Source organism: Trachemys scripta, chromosome 9, assembly GCF_013100865.1.
Source record: "Trachemys scripta elegans isolate TJP31775 chromosome 9, CAS_Tse_1.0, whole genome shotgun sequence".
Lineage (NCBI taxonomy): Eukaryota > Metazoa > Chordata > Testudines > Emydidae > Trachemys > Trachemys scripta.
In genome coordinates this window covers 62,791,035-62,817,467 of record NC_048306.1, presented here as the reverse complement: position 1 = coordinate 62,817,467, position 26,433 = coordinate 62,791,035, and the positions used below count along the sequence as shown (strand labels likewise).

At 43.2% G+C, this 26,433-nt stretch overlaps 1 protein-coding gene across 1 annotated transcript in view; it reads left to right on the top strand.

Annotated features, from left to right (window-relative positions):
- Window positions 1-20,663, top strand: part of NMNAT3 (nicotinamide nucleotide adenylyltransferase 3) — a 70,808-nt gene extending 50,145 nt beyond the window's left edge. The window contains exon 3 of the mRNA XM_034782104.1: window positions 20,476-20,663. Coding sequence (XP_034637995.1) covers window positions 20,476-20,663 — 188 coding nt within the window. The remainder of the gene's footprint in view (window positions 1-20,475) is intronic.
- Window positions 20,664-26,433: the final 5,770 nt, after the last annotated feature.

Here is a 26,433-nt window from a genome sequence, read left to right as displayed (position 1 = left end):
TAGGAAACAAGTTTAAGAGGAAAAACAATTGAAGATAGTTGGCAGTTTTTCAAAGAGACATTATTAAGGGCACCAAGAGCAAACTATCCCACTGCATAGGAAAGATGGCAAGAGACCACACTGGCTTAACCAGGAGATCTTGAATGATCTAAAAATCAAAAAGAGTCCTACAAAAAGTGGAAACTCTTAGTCAAATTACAAAGAATGAATATAAACGAATAATTCAAGTATATAGGGGCAAAATTAGAAAGGCCAAGGCACAAAACGAGATCAAACTAGCTAGAGACATAAAGGGTAACAAGAAAACTTTCTACAAATACATTAGAAGCAGAGGAAGACCAAGGACAGGGTATGCCTGTTACTCAATGAAGAGGGAAAGACAATAGCAGAAAATGTGGAAATGGCAAAGGTCCTTAATGACTTCTTTGTTTTGGTTTTCACCAAGAAGGTCAGTAGTGATTGGACACCTAACATAGTGAATGCCAGTGAAAATGAGGTAGGTTCAGAAACTAAAATAGGGAAAGAGCAAGTCAAAAATTACTTAGACAAGTTAAATGTCTTCAAGTCACCAGGGCCTGATGAAATGCATCCTAGAATACTCAAGGATCTGACTGAGGAGATATCTGAGCCATTACTTATTATCTTTGACAAGTAATGGAAGATGAGAGAGATTCCAGGAGACTGGAAAAAGGGCAAATATAGTGCTGATCTATAAAATGGGAAATAAGGACAACCCATGGAATTACAGACCAGTCAGCTTAACTTCTGTACCAGGAAAGATAATGGAGCAAATCATTAAGGAATCAAATTGCAAACATCTAGAAGATAATAAGGTGATAAGTAATAGTCGGCATGGATTTGTCAAGAACAAATCATGTCGAATCAACCTGATAGCTTTCTTTGACAGGGTAACAAGCCTTGTGGATAGTGGGCAAGCGGTAGATGTGTTATATCTAGACTTTAGTAAGGTTTTTGATACAGTCTCGCATGACCTACTCATTAACAAACTAGAGAAATACAACCTAAATAGAGCTACTATAAGGTGAGTGCATAACTGGTTGGAAAACTGTTCCCAGAGAGTAATCATCAATGGTTCACAGTCATGCTGGAAGGGCATAATGAGTGGGGTTCCACAGGGATCAGTTCTGGGTCTGCTTCTATTCTATATCTTCATCAATGATTTAGATAATGGCAGAGAGAGTATACTTATAAAGTTTGTATGATAGCACGCTGGGAGGGGTTGCAAGTGCTTTGGAGGATAGGATTAAAATTCAAAATGATCTGAACAAAACGGATCAATGGTCTGAGGTAAACAGGATGAAATTCAATACAGACAAATGCAAAGTACTCCACTAGGAAGGAACAATCAGTTGCACACATGCAAAATGGGAAATTACTGTCTAGGAAGGAGTACTGTGGAAAGTGATCTAGGGGTCATAATGGACCACAATCTAAATATGAGTCAATGTAACACTGTTGCAAAAAAAGCAAACATCATTCTGGGATGTATTAGCAGGAGTGTGGTAAGCAGAACACGAGAAGTAATTCTTCCACTCTACTCTGCGCTGATTAGGCCTCAACTGGACTATTGTGTCCAGTTCTAGACGTCACATTTCAGGAAAGATGTGGACAAATTGGAGAGAGTCCAGAGAAGAGGAACAAAAATGATTAAAGGTCTAGAAAACATGATCTATAAGGGAAGATTGAAAGAACTGGGTTTGTTTAGTCTAGAAAAGAGAGGACTGAGAGGGGACATAACAGGTTTCAAGAACCTAAAAGGTTGTGAGAAGGAGGGAGAAAAAATATTTTCCTTAACCTCTGATGATAGGACAAGAAGCAATGGGCTTAAATTGCAGCAAGGGAGGTTTAGGTTGGACATTAGGAAAAACTTCCTAACTGTCGGGATGGTTAACCACTGGAATAAATTGCCTAGGAAGGTTGTGGAATCTCCATCACTGAAGATTTTTAGGAGCAGGGTAGACAAACACCTGTCAGGGATGGTCTAGATGGTGCTTGGTCCTGCCATGAGTGCAGGGGACTGGACTTGATGACTTCCCGAGGTCCGTTCCAGTCCTATGATTCTAATTACCATTATCCATTTCCCAAATTTTATTTATTATATAAAATTTGGGAAATGGATAATGGTAATTAGAATCATATATATATATTCTTTGTGATGTTCGGGTGTTCTTTTAGCTTTTAGTTACTTTAAGTAATTAATATATATTAAGTAATTATTACAACTATTTAATTATAAGTAGCCCTTAGAGAACATTGTAAATAACAAGTGACTGTTTCATTTTGGATCAGTAGGAACTGCATATGCAAAGTACCTTTGAAAATCAAACCATTTATTTAGGTGCCAAAAAGGTTTTGGTGCAAAATTTTAGGCATCCAACTTCAAAAACATTCCATTTAACGCAAAGGGATTAACCCATCTAGGTGAGAGAAAAAAAATGGTAACTAAATTTCAGAGATTACCCATGTAGATTGTTTTTACAAAAGAGACTTCTGAGCAGGCCAAGAAAGGGAAATTGCCATAAGGGTACTGTCAATCAGAAATCCTCTATTTGCCAGGAGTCAGAAGACAGGGAGTAGTAATCTCAAGGTACAGTTCCACTCTGAAAAGTGACAACATAAAATTAGCATGTTCTTACCTAATTATTATTTATATTGTAGTAGTGCATAAAGACCCCAACTGAAATCTGGGACCCATTGTATTAGGTGCTCTCCCAAAGAGGTTGCAGTCTAAGTAGATAACACAGACAAAGGAAGCATTATTTTACCTGTAGCTGAGGCAGAGAGAAATTAAGTGAGTTGCTTACAGTCAGACAGGAGGTGTATGGTAGAGCCAGGAATTGAACCCAGGTGGCTTAGGTTCCAAGTTGAGCTCTTTAACCAGAAGACCATCCTTTCTCCATTTCAATGTATGTATTCAGAGTCATATGTTTACTTTATTGCCTGACATTAGTTTTTAACAACTTACTCTACCTCTTATCTCTGCAGAGCCAATATAGCTAACTTACTCTACCTCTACACTCTGAGCTAGGGGTGTGATTCACTTGCTCGTGTACCCATACTCAAATTGCCTCTCATCAAGCTAGTATGAGTATAAATTGCAGTGTGGCCCCAGCAGCACAGGTAGTGACAATGGAGACACAACTGAGTCAGGTTAAGTACATACCCACCAGTTTCAGGCAGGTTTGTACTTGCCACAGCTCAGCCATGGCTTCGCTGTGCAACCCTTGCTACTGCGGCTACAATGCTATTTATACTTGCACTAGCTCAATGAGAAGGCAGAAATTTGCCTCAGGACCTTTATTACTGGTCAGGTTTTACTGGTGACAAAGCAGAGGAAGGAAGGAAACAACCCAGTTTCGCTTTCATATCCTAGGTTGTGTTTGTACGGCTGGCAGTAAGGAAGAGCTCTTTGTACTTGTAAACTGAGCAATGTCACCAGACAATAAATATGGCCATTTTTACAATGTACCTTTAAGTCATGAGAGCCACACACTTTGAATCTGTTGGCATGAAGACACAGGGGGAGAGCTGTTAAATTATAAAAGGAAAGAAATCTCATTGGGCTTAGTACGTATTCCCAACGGGGAACAAAAGTCTTTCCTTGAGACCATCTCCCATACTCTGGAAGAATTTACAACTCAGTAAATTATAACAGGAGATCTCACTTTTACAGTATATCTTAAACTAGACAGGTCAGATTGTAGCTGGAGAGAGGATAAAAAGACAGGATAATACGTAATGCAAACAAAAAATGACAAAAAAAATCAGTAAGATTATTAAAGAGTTGGTGGAATTAAGAGCAACCATAAACACCTTTTTCCCTCATTCACATCAGCTATACCACATATGAGAATAGACAATAGTATGCACTCTTGCTTGCAATGTACAGGCATTCCCTAATGTAGGCAGAGATGAACCAGATTGTAGGGCCAGGCGATGCCCAAGTAATAGCAAAGATAAATATTGGTCAGACTTCAGGGGCACAACTCCCAATCAACAACCACCGATTAAGAGATGATGTGATTTTGAACTCAGATAAGAAAGGAAGGTATTTTCAAATCATGATGCAAGTGGGCCACAGGCAATGAAATGATAAACTGTACATTATAATATCAGGAAGGGTGGAGGAAAAGGCAGAGAAGCTAAAAGAACTAAGGAGAACAAAAGAGAACATTCTAATAAAAATCCTGAGGAAACCTGCAATCCTAAGAGGCCAGCTAGACACGATTCTGTCTGAAAAAAACAGAGACTTTAATAGGCTAGAGCAAAACTGCTAAGGGTAAGGAGACAAAGCAAATGAATGACTCGTATCTGAGGGTGGAAAGAGAGCAGAAATCCTTTATATCAGAGATCAGAAGGGGAGTCTACAACACCAAACAAAAGAAATATCTGGAATCTTTGAAGATTTCTGTTTTAAAAAAAAAAAAAACTTTACCCTCACACCCTCCCCCCACCCAAAGGATGAAGACACTGGCACTAGAAAAAGGAGGATTCTCATGCTCAAGGGGGTGGGGGGGGAAACCCACCTGAGGAGTCTTTGTTATTTTGTAGTCAACTAAACTTTTGTTAGTTTAAAGTAAAAATTGATTTTTAAAAGCTCATGTTAAATACAAACACCAGGACAAGCAGTAATTGTAAAGCTTCAGAGTGACCACAGATGGCATTCAAAAGAAATTTATTTCTAAAGACAAAGTTTGAGTTCTCATTTGAGGGAGGAAAACCTGGAGAAAAATAGAATTGTGGTTGTTTTAAGGATAATTATGAGTGATTGGTATTTTATGGTAAACTCAGTTTAAAGAGAATTATAAGTTGGAGGTGGAGTGTCAAGAATATTTGGTATCAATGTATTAAAATGGAAATGAAGTCTTCTGGTGGAGGTTTGGAAACTAACCAAATAACCTGGGAAAGAAACAAGAATTCAAGTAGAAAGTAGTGCCACAGTTGAATAAATGTTTGTAAATCCTAGAAATGTAGGGCCCAAGAAGTCATCAAGTCCAACCCCCTGCACCTCAGCCAGACCAGGTAAACCTAGACCATCCCTGACAGGTGTTTGTCAGATTTGTTTAAAAACCTCCAATGCTGGGGACTCCATGACTTCCTTTGGGAACCTATTCCAGAGCTTAATTATCCTTACAGTTAGAAAGTTTTACCTAATATCTAACCTAAATCTCCCTTACTGCACATTAAGCCATTACTTCTTGTCCTGTCTTCAGTGGACATGGAGAACAATTGATCATTGTCCCCTTTAAAATAGCCCTTAATATATTTGAAGACTGTTATCACGTCCCTCCTCAGACTTCTTCTTTTAAGATTAAATATGCCCAGTTTTTTTGAACCTTCCCTCATAGGTCAAGTTTTCTAAGCCTTTTATGACTTTTGTTGCTCTTCTCTGGATTATTTCTAATTTGTCCACATCTTTCCTAAAGTGTGGTGCCCAGAATTGGACACAGTACTCCAGCTGGGGCCTCATGAATTGCCTCCCATGTCTTACATATGACACTCCTGTTTAATACACCCACAACGATATTAGACTTTGTTGCAGTTGCTTCACATTGTTGACTCATATTCAGTGTGTGATCATTATAGCCCCAGATCCTTTTCAGCAGTACTACTGCCAAGCCAGTTATCTCCCATTTTGTAGTTGTACATTTGATTTTTTTTTCCTTTCTAAGTGAAGCGTCTTTGCACTTGTCTTTAGTGAATTTCATCTTGTTGAATTCAGACAAATTTTCCAAGTAATCAATGAAAATATTGAATAGTACTGGACCTCAGACTTGACCCCTGTGGTACCTCACTAGAGACTCCCAGTTTGACAGCATACCATTGATAACTTCTCTTTGAGTACGGGCTTCCACTCACTTTATAGTAATTTAATTTAGACCACATTTCCCTAGTTTGCTTTTGATAATCATAGAATCATAGAATATCAGGGTTGGAAGGGACCTCAGGAGGTCATCTAGTCCAACCCCCTGCTCAAAGCAGGACCTAATCCCAACTAAATCATCCCAGCCAGGGCTTTGTCAAGCCTGACCTTAAAAACCTCTAAGGAAGGAGATTCCACCTCCTCCCTACGTAACCCATTCCAGTGCTTCACCATCCTCCTAGTGAAAAAGTTTTTCCTACTATCCAACCTAAACCTCCCCCACTGCAACTTGAGACCATTACTCCTTGTTCTGTCATCTGGTACCACTGAGAACAGTCTAGATCCATCCTCTTTGGAACCCCCTTTCAGGTAGTTGAAAGCAGCTATCAAATCCCCCCTTCTTCTCTTCTGCAGACTAAACAATCCCAGTTCCCTCAGCCTCTCCTCATATGTCATAATGTAATGTGGGACTGTGTCAAAAGCTTTACTAAAATCAAGATCAGGTGGATTTGATTTTAAATCAAATTGACTTAAATCATGATTTAAATCACTACTCAGGAAGACTCAATTTAATCATGGATTTCCACATAAAAGTACATTCTTGTTGGTTGTTATAACCTTAATACATAGTCTTCACAACTCAGATGTAGGCTTCATTTTTAAAAGGTACACACTATAAATTTTTTAAGTGATTTATTTTGAAAACTTTTCAGATTAGTTTTACAGCTATATCAGAAAATAATGATTGTTTGGTTACTTTATTTACTGAAGGTAATTGAAGCAGATATTTATGAAGTCATTGGGAGGTGAATTATCTCCAATTCAACAGGTTAGTCATTAATATTTGGAGGATTTTCTTGCTATGCTGCACTAGGAGTAGAACATCACCAGACAGACATTTAAATTGTTTTATTTAATTAAAACAATAATATTATGTATTCTGAATTTTATTCTTCAACAGCACACATGTTTTAACAAAGCAAACATATGATTTTTTTGAATTTAGTTAAACATTCAAGATTTTTAAAATCAGGTTTGTTTTGTTAAAATTGCTTTTAACTAAAATAGTTAAATGAAATATTAAAAACAAAAAAAAGTTAAATCGACTATGTCAACCAGGCCAACATGAAAAATTTAAAATATTGGCATCTGCAGCTAAGTCAGTCGTCTTCACCTTCATTTTCCTGTTTGTTCATAATCTGGAAAAGGAAAAACAAGCTTTCCTGCTTTTTCAGGTCCCAAACGATTTCTCAATTTGGAATGAATCAGTCCAAAGGAAGAAAATATTCTTTCTACACCTGCAGAAGAAGCTACTGCTGTTAAAAGTGAGATTATCACTTCAACAGTCTCTGAATCCAAGTGCTTAAGTGACTTCCACCAGTTCACTGGTGTGACTTTCTTTAAAACATCATTAGCAAACATATATTTATTGAATGGTTCACCCTTTGCTCTGAAGTTTTATAGTTGGCGTTATGGAGGGATGGTTGCTGGATGTCCATGTCATAGAGAACTCCTCTTCTTCAGTAGTTAAGGTTTGACTCTGGTACCAAGTATTGAGAATGTTTGCAAGAAAATGAGCTGGAGATAGTGCTTGTCCCATTCATGTTTTTAATGCTTGTAATTTAACTCTGTCATTGCATATTTCTCTTTTTAAGATTTCACTCAGTTCCTTTCAGATTTCAACAGCATCAGCCATAAAACAGCTATTTCCCTGTATTTTGTTCAAGGCTACAGAAATAGACTTGGGGGTACTCAGCATGTGTTCAACATTTCTCTTAAGTCCAATGTTGAGAACTTTGGCTGTGACAGTGCCATCTATTTTTTTCACGATTTTGTTCACAAACTGTCATCAGATTAGGCCAGATCTTGATATAGTGCTCAAACAGTCCACTGCTGAGTTCCATCGCACGTCTTGGGGGAGAGTTAGCTTGGTTCCTCCCACTTTTTTCAGAGCAGCTGCTGCAAAATGGTTGTTACAGAAGTATTTTGCAATTTCAACAAGATTAGCCTTTATTTCTGGAACACTGAAGTCTTTGTCTAGGAGGTGTGTCAAATGAGCACTGCAACCGTATGTTATTAGCTTGGGATTCTTTTCACTCTCTCTTCTAAATTTCTTCTCATCTTGGATACATTTGCAGTATTGTCTGTGACCAAGCTGTGTACTAGACATTTGAATTTTTTTTTTTAGTTTGTTAGAGCTTTTACTGCTACTTGTAAGTATTCTGATAGTTGGCACCATTTCCACTCACTGGTGCCTCAAAAGAAGAAGCTGGATGATCGCTCTCCTCCAGCCAAGCCATGAGACATGCGAACCCAGGTCTGCCAGTCCTCCGGATCCCCTGCTGGGGCCGTGTCGACTACTGCCCAAGTGCTGCAGTTGAGTCCGGCCCCACCTTGATCACTGGCACCCACGCAGCAGCTGCAGCTCCCGTTGATGCTGGAAGCATACCAGGCTGCTTGGGACCTCCTCCCATCTTACGGCACCGTTCTCACCTGCCGTGGAGGAACCCTCAGCACCAGCAGACCCGTCCCGACTTCCGGTGCATTCGAAGGGGAAGCAGGCTATGATGTCGAGGCTCTCCCCCTTACCATGTCCCTCAGTGCCTATAACCTCCAACAGAGAGCCTACCCGGTCCCCAAGCTCTTGACAGTCGAGGATCGGCTCCTCTGTGGTCTTCAGTGTCATAGAGACCTTGGAATCAGAGTCCGACTCCTATTGCTCTGGGAGGAGCAGAAGTCGCAGATCGAGGTTGGGTAGAGACAGGAGAGACCAAGTGTGGCCTCCACAGTGGAAGAACCCACTTGAGTGGCATTTCTGGACCCCCTGGGCTTTTCACCATGGCCAGGAAGGAATCCAGGGTCCCCGTTCTGCAACGTCTTCTGTGGCCTCTGCCACCTTAGTTCCATCTTCCACTGTGCATCTGCCCATGGTGCCTACAGTCCTGATGCCTCTGCCTCCGGCTCCATCGTCAACTCTGGCACTGTGCTCAGCTCCAACCTTGGCACCGCCCTTCACAGCATCGACGCACCTGTTTCCCACGCCTGGACCATTGTCGACGTCGACCTCGATGCAGGCACCGCCCCCACTTCCGGTGGCTCCTGTGAGCGTGCCGATGCAGCTCTCTCCCATAGTGCTGATGGCAGTGCCGATGCATGCTTCGACATCCATAGCCCCAGCACTGTTGATGGCACCACTACCTCCAACGCTGCCCCGAGAGTCATGTGATCCCTAAGGGGCAGATGGTAGGGAGCTCCCACCTCCAATACCTGCTTCCTCCTCTTCATCACCGGATGAAGCATTGGTGGGAACAGCCAGAGCCCCTGCATTAGAGGACAATAGAGTGCTACAGCAGTTGCTGCATAGGGCCGCCCAGGGTCTGGGCATCAAGGCCGAGGAGGTGGTGGAGGAGGCTGATCCCATGTTGGACATCCTGGCACCCTCCGAACTGTCACGTATTGCCCTGCCATTTATGAAGACCATTATAGACACCAGTAAGACCCTGTGGCAGACGCCAGCTTCCTTGCCACCCACTGCCAAGTGAAATGAGTGGTGGTATTTCGTGCCCTCCAGAGGGCACATTTGTACTCCCATGTGCCTCCAGATTCGCTGGTGGTCGATGAGGCTAACCAGCGTGAGAGACAGGGCTTCCACGGACAGAGATGCTAAATGCCCTTGACCTTGTGGGGAGAAAGGTCTGCTCGACAGGTGGTTTGCAGCTCCGTATCACTAACCAACAGGCCATTGGGAGCACGTACTCGTACAGCACCAGTGCAGCAATGGCAAAGTTCACGGAGCTCGTCCCTTCGGATTCCTGGTCTGAGTTCACAGCCTTGGTGGGAGAAGGGAAGCTAGTCTCCAGGGCTTCCCTGCAGGCTGCGTTAGATGCTGCAGATGCCGCCACTAGAGTTATGGTGATAGGGGTGGCTATGAGGTGGAGTGCTTGGCTCCAAGTTTCAGGGTTACCCTATGAGGTCCAGCAGACTATTCAGGACCTCCCATTTGAGGGTGAGACTCTGTTTTCAGAAAAGAAAGACAAGTGGCTGCACAGAAAGACTCCCGAGCCACCCTCAAATCCTTGGACCTGCACACCTCTGCCACTCAGCTGAGACATTTCTGCTCACAACCTCCTCAAAGGTTCCAGCAGCAGAGCTGCCAAGACTGTTCTCGGAGGAGGAACAAGAGTGGCAGGGGGAGGCAACACCCTTCCTCGAGTCAGGGCTCTGGCCATCCCAAATGGCCCTCTGGCCCTAAACCAGCCTTTTGAAGGTGCGGTCGAGGACGATGCACCAGGTTATGGTCTGGATCTAACCCGCTTTTCCTCCTGACTATCCCCTTTCTACCATGCATGGTCCCGTATAACCTCAGACCACTGGGTGCTTCGCACGATAGAGAGAGCTGTATCAGTCATGACGGACAATATGGCTGCAATGTTCTATATCAACAAACGGGGGGTGCACGCTCCTCTCTCCTGTGCCAGGAAGCCCTCATGCTATGGGACTTCTGTGTAGAACATTCAGTCCACCTGCAGGCGTTGTACGTCCCCAGGATTCAGAACAAGCTGGTGGACCACCTCAGCAGGTCGTTCCGCAGCCATGAGTGGTCCCTTCACCTAGATGTCGGAAGTTCAGAAGTGGGGATTTTCCCTGATCGACCTCTTCGCCACACAATGCAACAGGAAGTGCCAGCAGTTCTGCTCCTTCCAGAATCACAGTCCGGGCTCCACAGCAGATGCGTTCCTGCTCCATTGGGGAGGAGCTCTCCTAGGCGCCGTCCTGCCAATACTGCTCATTCACAAGGTCCTGCTCAAAATCTGCAGAGATCGTGCTCAGGTCATACTGATAGCATTGGCCTGGCCACGTCAGCACTGGTACGCATCCCTCCTAGACATGTCCGTGGGAGCCCTGATTACCTTGCTGTTCTTCCCGGACCTTCTCACACAGGATCACGGACATTTCCAATACCCAAACCTGCAGTCGCTCCATCTTACAGCGTGAAAGGTCCATGGTTGAATCCGTGGGAGCTTTCCTGTTCAGACCAGGTTAGACAGGTCCTCTTGGCAGTAGAAAACCCTCGACGATGGCCATGTACCTTGCCAAGTGGAAGAGATTTTCAATCTGGTTGGCGCAACGCGACTTGCCCCAACGCTAGCCTCAGTGCCGCACATTCTGGACTACCTTCTATATCTGAAACAGGAAGGTCTCTTGTTGTCTTCTATAAGAGTGCACTTGGCTGCAATCTCCGCATTCCATCCGGGCATACAGGGCTGCTTGGTTTTTGCTAACCCCATGGTCAGCCGCTTCCTAAAGGGGCTCGGCAGGTTGTACTCACATGTTCACCAATTGGTTCCTGCCTGAGACCTCAACTTGGTCCTCCCTAGGCTCATGGGGCCATCCTTTGAGCCTTTAGCAACATGCTCCCTGCTCTACCTCTCTTACAAGGTCGTGTTCCTGGTGGCAATAACCTCGGCCAAGAGGGTGTCTGAGCTCAGGGACCTGACTTCAGACCCACCCTACACCGTGTTTTCTAAGGACAAAGTTCAGCTCAGGCCCCACCCTGCTTTCCTCCCGAAGGTTGTCTCGCAATTCCATGTGAACCAGGACATCTTCCTCCCTAAACCCCATTCTAACAACAGGGAACAGAGACTCCATACTCTGGCCGTCTGCAGAGCGCTGACTTTCTACATCGAGAGAACAAAACCATTCAGGAAGTCGGTCCAGCTCTTCATGGCAGTGGCGGACAGGATGAAAGGTCAGTTAGTTTCGGCCCAGCGCATGATCATGGATCATGGCCTGTATCAGTGAGTGCTACAACCTAGCAGAGGTTCCTGCACCTCCGATCATTGCGCACTCTACTAGGGCACAGGCTTCATTGACGGCGTTCCTGGCTCAAGTTCCCACTCAGGAAATCTGCAGAGCAGCGCCGTGGTCTTCCATACACACTTTCGCTGCGCACTATGCAATCACCCGGCAGGCCAGAGACGATGCGGCCTTTGGAAGAGCAGTACTCCAGTTAGTGGACAGCTCCTACCCCACCTCCTAGATTTGGCTTGGGAGTCACCTGATTGGAATGGACATGAACAAGCACTCGAAGAAGAAAAAAACAGTTACTCACCTCTTGTAACTGTTCTTTGAGATGTGTTGTTCATGTCCATTCCAATACTAACCTTCCTACTCCTCTGTTGGAGTAGCCAGCAAGAAGGCACTGAAGGGGTGGTGGGTCGGCAAGGCTCTGTATTAGGCACCAGGAAGGCATGACTCCAGGGGTCGTCCAGGCCAACCCAATGGATGCTGGTAGGGGAAAAATCTTCCGGCCAACGTGCACGTACGCACGCACACACTTGATTGGAATGGACATGAACAGCACATCTCGAAGAACAACAGTTACAAGAGATAAGTAACAGTTTTTTCTCATGTTGTTTCATTCGGGTAACCAGGCCTTTCATTTCTTTGTTATACTGTTTGCATTTTGCACGCATGCCTATCTTACCCACAGGTAGAGGAACTTCATTAAAATATTTCCAAACTGGGTCTCTTTTACGGCCTGCTGCCATTATAGGTTTTCCCTTCTAGTGAGAGAATGGTATGGTAGATCTCAAATCAATGAAGGCTATGCTCAGAAAGACTTCTGGAATATGCTGCTGAAACAGTTTCACTTTTGTTTCTACTGCCTGTCCCTCCCTTCTCACATTTCTCTCCAAACTTCTTCTCCTTTAGAAGATCTATTCCACCCCAACAAATTTGCAGAGGAACAATAATGTTGAGGTCTGTTATTTCTCATCTCTATATATTATTTATTTAAAAACACAAAACCACAGTTTGAGAACTGCAAAACTAAGCCCTAGTCTATACTACCAGTTTGGGTCGAATTTAGCAGCATTAGATCAATTTAACCCTGCACCCGTCCACACGATGAAGCCACTTTTGTCGACTTGAAGGGGTCTTAAAATCGATTTCTGAACGCCTTCCTGACGAGGGGATTAGCGCTGAAATCAATCTTATTGGGTTGAATTTGGGGTAGTGTGGACGCAATTTGACGGTATTGGCCTCCAGGAGCTATCCCAGAGTGCTCCATTGTGGCCGCTCTGGACAGCACTCTCAACTCAGATGCACTGGCCAAGTAGACAGGAAAAGCCCCGTGAACTTTTGAATTTTATTTCCTGTTTGGCCAGCATGGCAAGCTGATCAGAACAGGTGACCATGCAGAGCTCATCAGCAGAGGTAACCATGGAGTCCCAGAATCGCAAAAGAGCTCCAGGATGGACCGAACAGGAGGTACTGGATCTGAGACGAATCCATGCTATCAGAACTCCATTCCAAAAGACGAAATGCCAAAATATTTGAAAAAATCTCCAAGGGCATGAAGGACGGAGGCTATAAAAGGGACCCACAGCAGTGCCGCGTGAAATTTAAGGAGCTCAGGTAAACCTACCAAAAAACCAAAGAGGCAAACCGCTGCTCCGGGTCAGACCCCCAGACATGCCTCTTCTTTGATGAGCTGCATGCAATTTTAGGGGATGCCCCTACAAATACCACACCCCGTACATGGACTCCTGCAAGGGAGTCTCATGCAACAGGGATGAGGATTTTGGGAACGAGGAAGATGATAGCGCACAGCAGGCAAGTGGAGAAACCGTTCTCCCTGACAGCCAGGAACTGTTTATCACCCAACTCGGGCTCCCAGACCTTGAAGGCGGAGAAGGCTCCTCTGGTGAGTGTACCTTTGTAAATATAATACATGGTTTAAAAGCAAGCATATTTAATGTTTAATTTGCCCTGAAGACTTGGGATGTATTTGTGGCCAGCGATGTATTTGCGGCCAATAAAGCTTCTGAAATGCAGTAAAGCAACATCCGTTCTTTATCTCTCTGTGTTATCCTTAGGAGAGTGGTATCATTCATGGTCACCTAGTTAAAATAGGGGAATTTTATTAAGGGGACATTCAGAGGTGGCCGTTCCTGCTGGGCTGTGTGCCTGTGGCTGAAAAGAAATCATCCCCACTGTTAGCCACACGGTAGGGGGAGGAGTGAAGCGATCATCCCAGAGAATTGGGTGTGTGGGGGGGTTTAGTTGGGTTTGTACTGCACGTTAACCCGAAAACCTTAGTCCCTCCTTTTAAATGGCCAACCCATTTTAAATGGTCAACCCAACTCTCCCTTTTTTTTCTCCCGCAGCTGCAAATGTTTCAACACTACCACTATCCTCTTTGTCCTAGAGGCTAATGCAGATAAGAAGGCAAAAAAAATGCACTCACGATGAAATGTTCTCTGAGCTCATGCAATCCTCCTGCACTAAAAGAGCCCAGCAGAATGCATGGAGGCAAACAATTTTCAGAGTCCAGGAAAGCACAAAATGAATGCGAGGACAGGAGGGATGTGTGAGATGAGAGGTGGCAGGATCAAGAGGAGAGGTGGCGGGAGCAAGAGGAACGGTGGTGGCAGTGTGATGAGAGGAGGCAGGAGGCAATGCTGAGGCTACTGGAGAATCAAACTGATATGCTCCGGCATATGGTTGAGGTGCAGGAAAGGCAGCAGGAGCACAGACCGCCGCTGCAGCCCGTGTGTAACCAACTGCCCTCCTCCCCAAGTTCCATAGCCTCACCCAGACGCCCAAGACCGCGGTGGGGGGAGGTCCTCCGGGCACCCAACCAGTCCACCCCAGAGGACTGCCCAAGCAACAGAAGGCTGGCATTCAATAAGTTTTGAAGTGCAGTGTGGCCTTGTCCTTCCCTCCTCCACCACTCCACCCGGTGCTTCCCTCTTCCACCACCCTTCCCGGGCTACCGTGGCAGTTATCCCTTTATTTCTGTGACTAATCAATAAAGAATGCATGAATTTGAAACAATGACTTTGCCTCTGCAAGCGGTGATCAAAGAGGGGAGGGGAGGGCGGTTGGCTTACAGGGAAGTAGAGTGAACCAAGGGGGCGGGTTTTCATCAAGGAGTAACAAACAGAACTTTCACATCGTAGCCTGGCCAGTCACGAAATTGGTTTTCAAAGCTTCTCTGATATGCGGCACTCCCTGCTGTGCTCTTCTAACCGCCTTGGTGTCGGGCTGCATGTAATCAGCGGCCAGGCAATTTGCTTCAACCTCCCATCCCACCATAAACGTCTCCCCCTTACTCTCACAGATATTGTGGAGCACACAGCAAGCAGTAATAACAATGGGAATATTGGTTTCGCTGAGGTCTAACCAAGTCCGTAAACTGCACCCATGCGCTTTTAAACGTCCAAATGCACGTTCTACCACCATTCTGCACTTGCTCAGCCTATAGTTGAACAGCTCCTGACTACTGTCCAGGGTGAGTGTGTATGGCTTCATGAGCCATGGCATTAAGGGGTAGGCTGGGTTCCCAAGGATAACTATAGGCAGTTATTTTCTGGTCTGGAAAGTAAGTCCCTTGCTGCAGCTGTTCAGACAGACCAGAGTTCCTGATGATGCGAGCATCTGGTATCTTTCCCAGCCATCCCATGTTGATGTTGGTGAAATGTCCCTTGCGATCCACCAGTGCTTGCAGCACCATTGAAAAGTACCCCTTGCGGTTTATGTACTACTGTTTATGTCTTGGTGCTCCGGTCCCAAGATAGGGATATGCGTTCCATCTATCACCCCTCCACAGTTGGGGAATCCCATTGCTGCAGAGCCATCCACTATGACCTGCACATTTCCCAGAGTCACTACTCTTGATAGCAGCAGCTCAGTGATTGCGTTGGCTACTTGGATCACAGCAGCCCCCCCAGGCAGATTTGCCCACTCCAAATTGATTCCCGACTGACGGGCAGCGGTCTGGCATTGCAAGCTTCCACAGGGCTATCGCCACTCGCTTGTGAGCTGTGAGGGCTCCTTGGCATTCTTGTGCTTCGGGCAGGGGAAAGCAAGTCCCCAAGTTCCATGAAAGTGCCCTTACACATGCGAAAGTTTTGCAGCCACTGGGAATCATTCCAGACCTGCAACACTATGTGGTCCCACCAGTCTGTGCTTGTTTCCCGGGCCCAGAATCAGCATTCCAAGGCATGAACCTGCACCATTACCACCATGATGTCCAAATTGCCAGGGCCCATGCTTTGAGAAAAGTCTGCGTCCATGTCCTCATCACCGCGCTGCCGTCGCCTCCTCGCCTGCTTTTGCAGGTTCTGGTGCTGCATACACTGCAGGATAATGCGCGAGGTGTGTACAGTGCTCATAACTGCCGCAGTGATCTGAGCGGGCTCCATGGCATCTGCAGGAGAGCAGAGTGGCAGCGGAAGCGTGGCGATGGTTTGCAGCCCTATTGTACTGTCTGCTGCCAGCAGCACCCAGGACACAACAGCGGCAGCTGAGCTGAGCGGGCTGCACACTTGCCATGGTATGGCATCTGCACGGAAAAAAGGCGCAAAACGATTGTCTGCCGTTGCTCTCACGGAGGGAGGGGTGACTGATGATGTGTACCCAAAACCGCCCGCGACAATGTTTTTGATGGGGCAACATCAAAACATTGTGGGAGTTCAACTGAGAATTCCAATAAGTGGCGGAGATTGCGGGAACTGTGGGATAGCTACCCACAGTGCAACATTCCAAAACTAGATGCTAGCCTCGGTACTGTGGACGCACTCCGCTGACTTAATGCGACTTAATGTGCTTAGTGGGGACACACACAATCGACTGTATAAAATCGCTTCCTACGAAAATAAACTTTTATAAATTCAACCTAATTTTGTAGTGTACACATACACATACACTAAGCATCTCTGATGGTATCTTCTAGACCAGTGATTCCCAAACTGGGATTCATGAACCCCTGGGGGTTCGCAAAATGTTCCAGGGGGTTCTTGGGGAAAAAAATCCCTAATGGCGGACAGAGCTGTCCCTAAGGACCCCGAGCAGCACGGGGCCAGCAGCCCGGAGCCCTTGGACTTCCAAGAGCTAAGCAGATCAAAGCAAGCCTATCTATCACATTGAGGAGATTTAAACTTCAAGACTCCTTATAAGAAATGGAAAAGGAGGTGGATATTTTTTGCTGTTTTTAAAATGAAATAAGCAGCTAGTGTTGTTTTTAAAATTATTATGAAGAACAAGTTTAAGCTTTGTTGTAATGTGCGTTGTTTGCCTGGACTGCTCAAGACCTGAATGCTTGTGTAGGAGGAACTCTTTGAGTTGACTTCTTAAATACCTTCCTGCTGTTTCACATCTGATACTCCTTGATGAAACATAGGAACCTTGTGGTTGGGTCCTCTGATGGTGTCGCCAGAGTAGATATGGGGATAGAGTAGGCAATGAGGTTTGCTACAGGGATTGGTTCCTGGGTTCGTAAAACTACAATACCCACCTGGGGAAGTGAGGAAACAGATTGACAGAGCAAGAGGGGTACCAGAAATCACCTACTACAGGACAGGCCCAACAAGGACAATAACAGAACACCACTGGCCATCACATACAGCTGCCAGCTAAAATCTCTCCAGTGCATTATCCATGATCTACAATCTATCCTGGAAAATGATTCTTTACTCTCACAGACCTTGGGAGGCAGGCCAGTCCTCGCTTACAGACAACCCCCCAACCTGAAGCAAATACTCACCAGCAACTACACACCACACCACAGAAACACCAACCCAGGAACCAATTCCTGTAGCAAACCTCGTTGCCTACTCTGTCCCCATATCTACTCTGGCGACACCATCAGAGGACCCAACCACATCAGCCACACCATCAAGGGCTCATTCACCTGCACATCCACTAATGTTATATATGCCATCATGTGCCAGCAATGCCCCTCTGCCATGTACATTGGCCAAACCGGACAGTCCCTCCGCAAAAGAATAAATGGACACAAATCGGACATCAGGAATGGTAAATACATAAGCCAGTAAGTGAACACTTCAATCTCCCTGGTCATTCTATTACAGATTTAAAAGTCACTATCATTGAACAAAAAAACTTCAGAAACAGACTTCAAAGAGAAACAGCAGAACTAAAATTCATTTGCAAATTTAACACCCTTAATCTGGGCTTGAATAGGGACTGGGAGTGGCTGGCTCATTACAGAAGCAGCTTTTCCTCTCCTGGAATTGACACCTCCTCATCTATTATTGGGAGTGGACTACATCCACCCTGATTGAATTGGCCCTGTCAACACTGGTTCTCCACTTGCGAAGTAACTCCCTGCTCTCCATGTGTCAGTATATAATGCCTGCATCTGTAACTTTCACTCTATGCATCCAAAGAAGTGAGGTTTTTACCCACGAAAGTTTATGCCCAAATAAATCTGTTAGTCTTTAAGGTGCCACCAGACTCCTTATTGTTTTTGTAGATACAGACTAATACGGCTACCCCCTGATACTTAATAATAAATAGTGTGTAATAAGCATGTCATAAAAACAAATTGTGTATTTCCAAGATCACTGCTTTTATAATTTATACTCAGGTAAAGGAGAAAATCCCTGGAAGTATTCATTTTTAGGAGGGGGTTCGCGAGACTTGACATTGTCATGAAAGGGATTCACAGGTTGTTAAAGTTTTGGAACTACTGTTCTAGACTGAGCATTAAGTCCCATTGGATAGATAGAAAGATTAACCTAAATAATCAATACGGAAGCCCCTGGATCCCCAAAAAATTGGGTCCCTAATCCATGAACTATTGGAACTCATTTACAAAACTTTTCTTAAACATTACATGAATATTTTGTCTCATACTATAGAATTAGAATTTTTAATCCCTATTCCATGATGAGATATCTTTGAGCTATAATGTATCTTAATTACAACTAACTTTAGATAGGTTTTTTTCCTCAAAGTATTTTATCAAAAAAATCCGATTTAAATAAAAAAACTGATTTTTATTTTTTTTAAATCATTGATTTTATCCACCCTGATCAAGATATCTCACAAGTAACTCACCCTTACTTGGATAATGTGACCACATTCCAACTTGAGCTTTTAGTTCTTTTATTAAATATATTTGCTGTGATATATAGATAATAAAAGAACAAACATTTTCTGCCTTATTTTTATAGAAATGTTGGGGGGGGGAAATGAACTGAAGCCCAGAAATGAAAATTGTTGTATAGTATGTTATAAACAAAATACCTTATAAAATATAAATACAATATATGAATCCATACCATATTACAACTCCCTCCCTAACTGGGGATCTATTATAGCACTATATTATCTAAGCAGTCGATTTATTTATCAATGTTATTAATAAAAATCTCATAGGTAGCACTGTAAGTTTACACAACATTGAAAATATTTTATGTACCTGTCATATATTGTTCAACACTTTAGATGAATCTTCACCATATGTAAGTGAAAAGATTTTCACTGTCAGATTGAAGTGGATTTAATGACACTTTCCAGCTCCACAGACTGCATTGCCTATATGAGGATGGTTTAAGAGAGAAGGTACTTTAAGCTGGGTTTTTCAAAGCAAAGAGGCATGCAAATCTTGTTGAATTGTAATGGGATTTGTGTGCCTAATTCCCTTAGACTCTCTTGAAAATCTCACCCCAATGTATAAAATGAAATTGCAGTCCATTAGATTATAATGTCGTGTTCAAGTATCAGAAATGAATTTTGAGGCTTTCAGGATAGCCCTCTTTGTAGAATAATAGAGATTGGCTGCAGCAGGGTGATTTGATTTTTTTTTCTTTATTCAGTAATGTCAGTTATAAAGAGATCGGTTTTTATTTTATTTTCTCCCCATATGCCATAGAGTACCTATGTTAGATTCATAAAGATTTTAGCGCGATCATTTGTATTTATTGAAACATCTCTATTCTGCACTCTGTTCTTATCCATTCTAGCTACATGAAGCTCATGTTGGTGCTGCCTTTCTCTGCTGTTTCTATTTGGATAAATGCTATAGCTTTTGTGGGAAGATTTTATCTACTTTTATTTCCTGACTTGAATCGGAGGCTGCAGAATCTGACTATGAGAGCTTATAGCGTTAATTATTTCATTACATTACAGTAGTTGGAAAATACAGGCATATTTTCACATTTAATTAACATGATCAACCAGATGGAAAGCAAGCTTCTTGGCAGATAAACTCGGCAAGGATGTTTTTCCAGTGTTTTAAGTCTTGTTTTAAAACACCTTCATCACCCATCCCTGTGCTATACAAAAAATAGAATTTTTGAATCTACTGATTTGCTTGGTTTGTGCTATTAAACAGTACAGCAGAAAACTGCTCCGGTTTTACATAGTGTAATTCTTGCTTTAGCCTGATGAGGAAGCACAATGATCTTGTTAAATGGTACGCATGAGATGCTTGGAAACAAACTCTGGTCAATTAAAACATTCATCATCTAGGCTGTCTGAAAGCTGCAATGGTACAGTTACTTGAACTAAAAATTCATTAACCTTCTCTTCAGTGAGCTTGATCATCTGCATTATAAATGACAAACATTTCTATTTGCAGGAAGTTATATACTCATCCAGCTTTCCTTTTAATATTGTCTAATGGAGTTAACATTTCGATAATAGAACTTTGAAGAGTGTAATCACAGAAGAACAGGAACATTACTTTTCAGTGTTTACATAAATTGCAGTTTCCTTTTTATCACCATTTTTAAAAAATGATCTAAAATGCTGATTTTCTTTCTTGTCTTCCCAAGGAAGATACCGGGTGATTGAAGGTATCGTTTCTCCGGTCAACGATAGCTATGGAAAGAAAGGCTTGGTTTCAGCAAGGCACCGGATAGCTATGGCTCAGCTTGCGCTGGAGACATCAGACTGGATTAGAGTGGATCCATGGGAGAGTGAACAGGAGAAGTGGACGGAAACTGTAAAGGTGCTAAGGTAATTGTGTTTATTTTTGTTCACGGAGTTGCCAGAGGCCACAACAGATCGCAAGGAGCAGCATTTGTCATGTCTGCATTTTAACAGGGCTACAATACAATGGAAAGGGCAAAGACCTCTGTATGTTCACTAGGACAAAGTACTAGTTGGGTAGGCCTTTTAGACCATTCAGCTAAGCTGAAACAAAGGGAAGTGATTCATCCTTGCCCAGAGAGATGAAAAGCCTCTTAAGGATTGTTCATGTGTCGTCTGCTTTGTGATAAGGATGCTAGGTCTGTGAGCAACGAACACTCATGAACTAAACTTTTTTCTCTGAGCAGGATTCTTACTCTGGAGTCTAGTGTTCCCTAGTGCAAGGCAGGTGGAGCTCCCCAAGCTTTCAGGCTTTAGTCTATAAGAGCAGTAGTATGGGGTTGTGGCGCAAGTCCCCCTACACACACCCTTACACTAGTGGTCACACACCATCCAGGACATTAGCTGCCACCATGGGAACCTTTCAGTGAATTCCTTCTTGATTAGAGTCATTGAAGGAGCTCCATGCCTAAGTCCATGCCTCTTCATGTGTTGCTCCAGTTCTTCAATACAATCAGCACTGATCCTGCTTTGGGGTCCTTTTCTGCTGTGTCCCTCCCATGCCTTCCAGTCAGGTCCAATTCTTTTTGCAGTTAAATTTGTTTTCTATGCCAAGACCCCAGTGGCCTCTGGGGCTGAACTTGGAGCAATCTAAAGTTCTCAGAATGGCTCTTTGTTTCGTTTAAGACAAATTCACTGGACACTGCCACCACTGATAGGAACATGTTATAGTGATATGCCAGTTGCATTTCACACTGCTATGATGTGGCTGGCCTGAACTCAATAATGATGTCAAGGCTTATTTGATCCAAGGTAGGATGGTTTCCTCTGCCTCAGGGCTGTTTCCATCTTACACAAAGCAGTTATGTAGTTCTCACTTCATAAGCTTTCAAAGCACTGTTGCTTGGAGTCAGTCTGTGAGGAAGAATCCTACTCTGGTTGTTCAGTACTGCAGGGTGTAGGGGAGCCCAAACTCTCCCACCTGCTAGAATTTTGTTAGCATGCCTCTTGAAAGCTGTCAAAAGGTGACGGGGTTTGGTGTGTATCTTACCTCTCTTTTATATTCTTCTCATTTCTTGGTCTCAGCCTTATTCTTGCTTCCTGTTGCAGTTATTTATGGTTTCACATTTGATCTTTCTTCAATCTCTGAGACGGAGAATTCTTCCCAGGTGCTATAATAAAAGAAGATTACTGTGTAATTTTGCTTCTGTAAAGATATCTTTTTGGCAGGATTTCTTCAGGGTGGCCGTGGGAGATATCATTTTCTACTTAACCATGAACTGACTGGAAAGTTCCAGGAGAAGCTGGGGGTACCAGTGAGACCACCAGTAGTAAAAATGACATGTGCCTCAGTGTACTACTGCTGACATTGGGGATTTAGAACTTGAGAGTCTGGGGTGTGTCTCCTGTCTCACATTAGGGAGCACAAGAGCCAGCTGTGAGATTCTGACCAGAATAATGCTTTCAGAGAAGCCAAACTACTAGGTAAGTAATTCTTCCATGTTGGCCTTGATGACAGTTCTAAAGTCTGCCTGGCATGCTGGAAATTCAGATCTCTGGATTCTAGTAGAGTTGGGGGGTGGGGGAGAAACAAGAAAGAAGCCAACAGTTAATCTAGAAATGTATTTTGAGAGGACTTTTACTGGATTTTTAAGCGATTGATTTTGGTGCATACAGCTGATTAAGGAACAAGTTTTCAGCCATGGTCTCTGAATTTTCATGGGCAAAATATCTGTATGCAAACATCTCGTATGTATATGTTCGCAGGTTAAAAATTGAGTGAGTTGTCTGAAAATTAAAGTACCTGTACATGTTTAATCTACATGTTTCTGTGATGACATACCTACACAAGTTTAAGAATATTTATAATTTTCATTATTTAAAGATCTTATCCACCTATGAGGATAGAGATTAAGACTATGAAAGCACTAAAACCTTTTGATGGTGGTCCTGATCTTCACTTTAAAAAAGGAATGCTATCAGTGTTCTAGGCCCAACATGTACTACTATTATTTACATACAGTGCCTATAAATGACACACACGCTTACCTATGATATCACTGTTCTCACATGCAGAGTGTGTCCCCTAAAGATGAAACCAATATCTGCCCTCCAAAACCAGAGCTTGAATGGTCTGATAACCAGATTATTGATTCTGAATGACCTACACATTCTGCCTCTTAGTCTTAAATTTTCAAAACCATAATTTTGGGTGCCTCATTTTTTAGATGTCTGACTTGAGTCCCATTAAAGGGGACTGGTTTTCGATTGAGTGCTCAGGACTCAAATTGGGCACCCCAAAATTGAGGCACACTGTAAGCGTGCAGACTCATCCCTGCGGTGCCTCCTAATGATCGTATCAAGAATTAGCTCTCCAGCCTCCAGAGCACCCTCTGCAGGCCGGTGATCCGCCACAGCTGGCCCTCCCGGATGACCCTTTCTCTGGGTGCTGCCCCCAGACAGTAACCCTACAGTCTCAGTGGGTCTCCCCTCCCCAGGGAGACCCCTCCCACTACCCCCCCACCTCACCTCAGTCTGGGCTACTGCCAGTCCTTACCTAGCCCCCACTCATTGGGGCAGACTGCAGTATAAAAGCCACTCATCACAGGCAAGGGGAGGTTGACCTGCTGCCTTCTTCTACTACCCAGTACCTCTATGGGCCTGGAACTAGGCTGGAGCTCCCCTGCTCCTCTGGCTCTTCCCCAGCCCTGCTTCACTCCCAGGTACCTTCTTACTCTCCTGCAACCAGGCCAGTCTCCCTCCACAGCTAGAGGAGAGACTCTGCTCTGCTTCTGGTTGCCCTGGCCTTCCTATAAGGCCCAGCTGCCCTGACTGGGATGTGGCCCAGGTGTAGCTCCTTCCCCAATCAGCTTGGGCTTTTTTTTTTTTTTTTTTTTTTTTCCTAGCCCCTAGCCCTCTCCCAGGGCTGGCTTCTACACCCCGCTACACACACCAAATCACTAGTCACTCTAGAAAATTGTCCTTAATTTCTCCAGGTAAGTTTAAGAAATTAAGGAATTTCTTAATATTAAATAATATTAAACATGCATTGTTCTTAAGTCACATGGTCTAAATAGGTTAGGAACCATGTGGCTGTGAGAAATAGAGGAAAAAACTCTCCTTGCTAAGGCCCTTCTGGATGGATTAATACAGAGAAGTGAAACAGGAGGCTAATATAACTTACAAACCAATCTACTTTCTTGAACTTCTACTAAATTAGTTGAGATAGTTTTGTCCTCAGTACCATTTTGGCTGCATGTTTCAGTTCAAACCAGTGCTTTGAAGGATCTCTTACTGAAACTCGCAACTAGTAAAACCCAACTCCGTGGCAGCAGCTGTTTTTTTAAAACCACCTGAATTTGCTGTGTCCTTTTGTCTGAAACCTCACAACTTCAGCTATACACAGACACACACACACACACATATATATAAATAAATACATTATGGTGGGTAGTATCGCAACATGTTTTACTTCTTGTCCTATTTCTGTTTGAGAACATAGAAAGTATAGAATAAATCAATCGACAGACACATTTCCTTAAGTCGGGTCAGGTTTAGCCTGTATTTGGAGGGACCTCCAAGGAACATGATTGTGCTATAGCTATGTTGTTGATTCAACATTCTCAGCCACAGCCATCTGTCCTCACTATGGGGTGTGCTTTTTCTCCCTCTGGTTGGAGCCAGTTTGTAGACCTGTTGCACAAAGCTTAGAGGCTCAGACACAAACCTTCCAGGATTGTCCAGAAAGTAGTGTCAATTGGGCATGTTATTCTTCACTTGTTTTCCTAAACAATCATGGTGCATCATTCCTGAACAACTGCTGCTTTCCACTAGAGAAGCAGCTGTAGTTGTTCCAGATGAAGTGAGCCCTGTAGTTATCCAAGCCTTGATCCTACAAGTCTTCTGTACTCACAGCTCCCTTTGAAGTCAGTAGACATGCTGGTTGTAAGCATTTGGTTTGTAAGATATTTTGGAATCCTTTTGGATAAGAGGTGCTATATAAATGTAAACTATATATGTATATATTTTGTCAGTGATTATAACCACAGTGTCATGTGAGCAACCAAGTACACAATCTGTACAGAGAGGGTACCTGAAGAGAATTATGAAGAGATTTGTGACACCCAAAAATTTGTGCACTAACAGTTCAGGTGGAGCGTTCACTTATTAATGTGATAAACTGTGTTCATTTTGGTTTCTTTGTAGCTTTTTACCCATCACAGAGTTTAGAGCACACTAATAACCAACTTTTATTGTGACAATTTCTCATGCTTTCTTTTATTAATCAATTGTTACCTAAACGCTAAAATTGAAGTGGGTAATAGAAAAGAAAAAGTGAAACAAGCATTTTAGCAAGAATAAGAGTAACAGTTTGCCTCAAAGCAGTGACTGAGCTCTCTGCTTTCTAGCTGAAATAAGCACTAATACCTGATGCCTTGTGCTTAATCCAATCCCTTAAATATAAATTCAGTGTTTTGGTAAAATGGCATGCCAAGCGATCTTAATTGTCACTTCCATTTTTGTTAAAGATATAATAGGGATGGTGCCTCAGCTAGCATAAATTGGCATATCTTCATTGTAGAGTTATGCCGATTTATACCAGTTGAGAATCAGGTACATACAATATACTCTTATCCTGCTTAGTAAATTAAGAACTGATTGCTTATTTCACTGTGTATTTCTCTAGAATTTTAGTAGCAAGCTGAAAGATATTCTGATAACAGAAAAAAAGGGGTCAAAATCAAGCATTATTGTACATAGCTCTCTCTTCTGATCAGCAATTTGAATCACACACTTTACTGTGTTGGTATATTGTGTCCTGTTAGGGGGCATGAGAATAACTTGCAGTTCTGGGTGGGTGGTTGTTTTTTTTTTTTTTAGGATTAAAAATGTGGTAGTAAAGCAGAATTCTAATTTGTATAAACATGATTTACATATGCTGATTTTATGCAGGCAATCTAGATTATTTTCCCTGATGTTTTGGGAAATGTGTCCCTGAAATTTGTTGGGGGATCGAGAGGCACAGTGAAGATAAAAAGTATCTGTTTTAAGGAATTTTACTTCCTCATTATGGGTCTAATTTGACAAAACATCACCCTGGCTGCTGTGCCAATCGAAGGCTTCCGCAACTTTGCGTTGCCTTGTATAGTGAGAAAGAGTAATAGATTTTATTCCCCCCACCCCACCCCTGAGTGAGCTTTTCTCACTGCGGGTCACAGTAAAGGTATTTTTGGTGGATTGCTAAAACCTCCTCTGGTTGTGAAATAAATTCTAACATGAGTAGCAGGTCCTGCAATGCAGAGGGGAAATGAGTTGTTCTTTGTGAGTTTAAGATTTGCATGGCAGTGCAATATGTTCCTCATGCACCATGAGCTAGAGGAGGGAGGGACCCACTGGATCTAATTCCAGTCAGTTACTGCATATTGCTGTGTATTTCTGAATATAAAACAGTATTGTTAGTAGACACAATGAATTAAATGTTGTACCCCTGTTGTGATTGAGGGCTGATTGCAGTGTATTTACACGAGGGATTAATTTAGGACAGAGAAATTAGGTTTGTATTGATATTAATGATCAAAAGTAGCAATATTTTAGTTCCACCAGTAATGTAGGGGAAGTATTCTCTGTAAGAAAGGGAATAGATAAATTTAAAATTTCTGCCTTTTATCCCCCATGTTTTACTGTAGTTTTTATAATATAAT